Source organism: Cariama cristata, unplaced genomic scaffold (genome assembly GCF_000690535.1).
Source record: "Cariama cristata isolate BGI_N322 unplaced genomic scaffold, ASM69053v1 scaffold36733, whole genome shotgun sequence".
NCBI classification, from domain to species: Eukaryota; Metazoa; Chordata; class Aves; order Cariamiformes; family Cariamidae; genus Cariama; species Cariama cristata.
Genome location: NW_009609588.1, coordinates 662 through 5,646, shown reverse-complemented (window position 1 = coordinate 5,646; position 4,985 = coordinate 662). Strand labels below are relative to the sequence as shown.

At 57.8% G+C, this 4,985-nt stretch overlaps 1 protein-coding gene across 1 annotated transcript; it reads left to right on the top strand.

Annotated features, from left to right (window-relative positions):
- Positions 1-1,478: 1,478 nt before the first annotated feature.
- AZIN2 (antizyme inhibitor 2) lies at positions 1,479-4,983 on the top strand (the record flags this gene model as incomplete). Its single annotated transcript, XM_009697585.1, is given in 10 exon segments — positions 1,479-1,577; positions 1,676-1,849; positions 2,613-2,785; positions 2,900-3,031; positions 3,379-3,544; positions 3,667-3,841; positions 3,908-4,014; positions 4,297-4,464; positions 4,466-4,521; positions 4,880-4,983. Coding segments are annotated over 10 exon segments (1,354 nt in total), but the record flags the coding sequence as incomplete, so codon positions are not given.
- Positions 4,984-4,985: the final 2 nt, after the last annotated feature.

Genomic DNA, 4,985 nt, shown 5'->3' with positions numbered 1-4,985 from the left:
CTGCGGTTGCTGAGTTTTGGGAATAGTGGGTGGAGGGCATCCTGCCATCAGTGCCCCTCTCCCGCGCTAACCCCTTGCACTGCTTCTCCCCAGAGACCTCAGATCCCCAGGAACAGCTACGCCTTGGGGTGCTGTGGGAGCTCGGCAATCCTCAGGGGGCCCCCCTGGCAGCACGTCTAGTCACCTGGGAAGCAGGTGTTTGACCTTGGTAAGGAGGGGATGTCTGAGGCAGGGGCACGTTTGCCCAGGGCTGACAGGAATGACCCATTTAATTGCTGATCGTTCCTGTGCCCAACCGGGGTGGGCTGGGTACTGGTTAGTGATGTCTTTGGGGACTGCAGGGTCGGGCTGGAGAAGTTGCTCTCCTTTCCTCTAAGAGCTCTCTCTTTCCTCTAAGAGCTTCAAACCCCCTTTTTTTCTCCCCATTCCCCATCTCTGGAGTTCGCTGGTGGTGCTTGCTCAATGCATTACAACACCCTGCTGCTCTGGGGTCAGTGTAATCTTTCTCCTAGTACCCATCCGAAATGTCGTAAGTAGGTCTCTGCAGAGGAGGACGTGGTGTGCAGCTCTGAGAAATGAAACCTCTGTCTCCCACTCACTTCAAATCAGAGAGACTGTGTTCCTGTAAGAGCCCTGGAGCGAAGTCTAGATTATTGTAGTGGAAATGTTTCCTGCAAGCTTGCACTAGGTCATCAGCTGCCTGGGTTATGGGATGGGCTGGATCCAGGGGAGCAGATTGTTAAAGCTAAGTGTGCGAGCTTAAAGCTAAAGCTCTGCTAAGTGTGCGAGACAGGCAACATCATGCAGCTTAACTTATTCCCTTGTTCCACACCCTGTGTCATGGGAGAGACGTGAAACTGGAAGCACAGCACAGATCCAGACCATCCTCGGGTCAGCCGGTGTCGGCGAGTGGCCTGTGCTGTGCTTTTTAAAGAAGCCTCCCTTCTCATGGGGCTTGTGAGCAGGGGACGGTAGGTCCGTGAGACTTCAGCTATTTGGAAACCACAAGGGAACTTCTTCCCATGCAACATACAGCAGATCTAGCTACATGCCAGAGTGTGAAGGGACACGTTCTGGCATATATAGGCCATCCGCTTTGCGGCGAAGTTGGATTTGCTTTTAACTCTGTTGGTGCCTGAACTGCTGCTGAAGAAGGCAGGGCTGCTGTGTGCCCAAACAAAGCTCTGAACTGCAGAGAAATCTGTCTGCTACCCCTGGAGAAGATCTTTTAACCCACAGTCAGGCTCTCAGCTGAGGCACTGGTTTGGAGGAGAGCAGCAGAGAGCTTTACCCAGGGCAGCACTGCCATGTACAGCCCATGGGAGGGATGGGGAGCACCTCAGGGTGCTGGGTGGTGTACGCTGGTGGAGCTTCTGGGCCCTGCGTCTAATATTCCCCTTCTTTTTCCAGTGTGTTGCATACTTAAAAGCTATACCCTGCTCAAGGAGGCTTTAAACTAGCGTTATCACACCTTGACCATGAATGGGTACTTGAACGAATCCAATTTCATGATGGTGGAGGAGGGCTTCACCACCAGAGACCTCCTGGAGAACCTCCTCGTGGAGCTGTGCCAGGAGGTAAGGGCTGGCAGCTCCACTGCTCCCTGGCAGACAGCACCCCCTTGGCAGAGGCGGTCATGGGGAGGTGACTGCTGCTCACTCCAGCTTTCTCCTAGAGCGACCAGCAAGCCTTCTTTGTGGCAGACCTTGGGGACATCGTGAAGAAACACCTGCGTTTCCTGAAGGCTTTGCCCCGTGTGAAACCCTACTTCCCGGTTAAGTGCAACGGCAGTGAAGGAGTGATTCGGCTGCTGGCTGAGCTGGGGACAGGCTTTGCCTGTACCAACAAGGTACGGCTGTGGGAGGACAGCTCGCGGTGAGCATCCTTCGGGCATTTGTGGGAGAGTGGCAGAGCTCACCCTCCTTTCCTGTTTCCACTCACTATGTGACACTTACAGGGACAGGAATCTCCCTCTGCTGTCAAAACCCTCCCCGTCCTCTCTGTCTGGTGACTTGGGCTTGTTCCCTTTGACCGACATTCCTGTCTCTGGAACTGGTGTCCTGGCTGGCAGGCTTGGCTGGTGGCAAGGCACGTCCCTGGGGTGCCGCTGACACAGCCGTCCAACTCTTGGTGGCTTTAAGGCTGACCCTAAAGCTCCCTGCTCCCTCCTGCTTGTCATTTGCAATAACCAGATTTCCAGAGAGGGACTAGAGTTAAGCCACTTAATTGTACATAATTAAATAGGATGTGTTACCAGGAGGAGAAAGTGCAAAGAGTCGTGACGGCTCAGACCGGCACCACAGCCGTCACCTTGACTGCAACTGACAGGGGACACAGGCACCAAACCCACACCTGCTAAACCCACTTGTTTTCTCTCCTCCTGGTCTCATGCTGCTTGTAAACATCTTGCCACAACCTGCCCTTGCCAGGACAAAGGCCACTGTGATCCCATTGAGCTCCTGGTGGATTTTCCCTGGAAAAACCCAGGCTGCAATGCTGGCCGTTTACCCTCTGCAATGCTGCAAGCTGGACGAGGCCCAGGGCTGATCGTGGCCAGGCGTGGGCAGCGCCGGTCCCGAGGACATGCCTACATGCGTGCCGTTTCTCTGCAGGCAGAGATTGCACGGGTTCAAAGCATCGGAGTCCCAGCTGACAAGATCTTCTACAGCAGCCCCTGCAAGCAGGTTGCCCACATGAAATACGCAGCCAGCCACGGTGTGCAGCTGATGACCTTCGACAACGAGGTAGAGCTGAGCAAGGTGGCCAGGAGCCACCCTCATGCCAGGTAGGTGTCTGGCAGCGTCGCTGGAATGGGAGGCTGAAGTAGGAGCTGGGAAGGTGACTGTGGGGTGATAGAGGGCCTGAAGACCCCTCAATACAGTGTGGCTTTGCTTTGCAGGATGTTGTTGGGTATTGCTGCTGACTCCAGCCCTTCTGCCCATCCGAGCATGACGTTTGGGACCACGCTCAAGTCCTGCCGGCAGCTGCTGGAGACAGCGAAGGAGCAGGCTGTGGAGGTTGTTGGCATCAGGTACAGCACGTAGTCCTTCTTCCGTAGGGGTGCTCAGCCTGTGTTGGACTGGGCTGTGGGGGGCTCTGGAACAACACAGGGGTCCACAGAGCCACCAGCTGCTCTGGCTGGGAGCGAGGTGAAGGCAGGGACCTGGGGAGACTGACCCTTGTTGGGACCAATTTGGGGCAGATTTGACCCTCAGAAGAGGGTCTGCGGGGCTCTATAGGGCTGGCCAAGCAGTCTGGCTTGGGATGGTGTGTGGGAAGCACAGAGCTGCCCCAAGTGAGTGATAATCCCAGTGCCGTGTCCCCTCGCTGCTCTCTGGGGACAGGCAAACCCTGCTGAAACAGGGACTGTGCCCTCAGCTTTCACCTTGGGAGCCGCGGTCTGGAGCCCCAGGCCTTCACTCAGTCTGTGGCTGCGGCACAGCTGGCCTTTGAGATGGGCACAGAGCTGGGCTACCAGATGCGCCTCCTGGACATTGGAGGGGGATTCCCTGGCACCGAGGACAGCAGAGCCCGGTTCGAAGAGGTACGTGGCTCCCGACACCTGCGCTCAGCAGGCAGAGAGCAAGGCTGGAGAGGGTGTCCTCGGGTCTGGCTCCCTGCAGAGGGGCCGAGCTAACCGAAGGGGAACGTCTTCTTCCCATCCAGATCGTTGCCGTGATAAACTCTGCCTTGGACTTGTATTTCCCAGACGGCTGCGGCGTGGAGATTGTTGCAAGACCTGGGCGATATTATGTCACCTCCGCCTTCACCTGTGCTGTCAGCATCACTGCCATGGAAGAGGTTCCCGCAGAGCAGCCTGGCTCCGACAGTAGCTGGGATGGTGGGACGGGCCAGCCTGTGTGCCCGACCCCCCCTGAGCCCTCTGCCTGCTCCCCTCTGGAGGAAGAGTCTGGCAGCAAGAAGAGCCTTGTGTATCACCTCAGCGATGGCATCTACGGTGCCTTTGGCTGCCTCCTGTTTGACAGCCCCTGCCCCAGACCTCAGCTGCCCAAGGTGAGGGTCTGGCCCAGCTTGAGGAGAGCCCAGCGGGTTGCTCACGTTGTGTTGCATTGCCTCAGCTGACCGCGCTCTCCCTTGCGTCATGGCTCACCCCAGGCTCCATGCCAGAGGAGAGCAGAGGCCACCGGGAAGAGGCAGTGGTGATGTACCAGGAGAGCTGTAGCCGGAGTCCGTGGGCTCCCGGGATTGGACCTTCAGGGCGGGTAGAGATGAGACAGGTCACTGTGGCACTGGGGCGTCCTCATACCCTGCGGCTGCTCCATCTCTCCCCTGCAGAGACCCTGCCCAGAGCACCCCTCGCTCAGCAGCAGCCTCCGGGGCCCCCCAGGACACCCAGAGGACCGCATCGCCGACGGCCTGGAGCTGCCCGAGCTGCAGGTTGGGGACTGGCTGATTTTCGAGGACATGGGTGCCTACACCATCGCAACCTCGTCCCTGCTTGGGGGGTGTTGGGGGGTGTCCCCAGCCACAGATCACCTACGCCATGTCTCGCGTGGCCTGGTAAGAGACAGTCCTGTGTGACCGAGGGGGCAGGGCTGAATCCCGTGGGAGATGCTGTCTTTCCCTCCACCTGGGCTCTTTTCCCAAGGGAGGGGGTCAAATCTGAGTCCCAGAACCTGGAGATTCAGGGCAAAAACCTGGCCTCAGAGGCAAAGCTCATATTTTTTTTAAACATTGACAGACTCGAACCAGTTTTTCACTGGGGAAGTCACAGGCAGCTCATCTCTGGCTATGCAGATGGGGCTGTTGCTCTGGGGGACGTGAGAGCCCCTGAGCTCCCCTTTCCCCAGGCCCGTCCTGCGGCATTTCACAAGGGGATGCTCCCCCTTCCTCCCCCTCGGGTGTTTCCCGCTTGCAGGAAAGCCGTTCAGCTCTTCCTGGGGAAGCCGCCACAAACAGAAGACGACCGGGAGAGCGTCTGCACCCCACTGTCCTGCGGCTGGGCGATGGCGGAGACGCTGGGT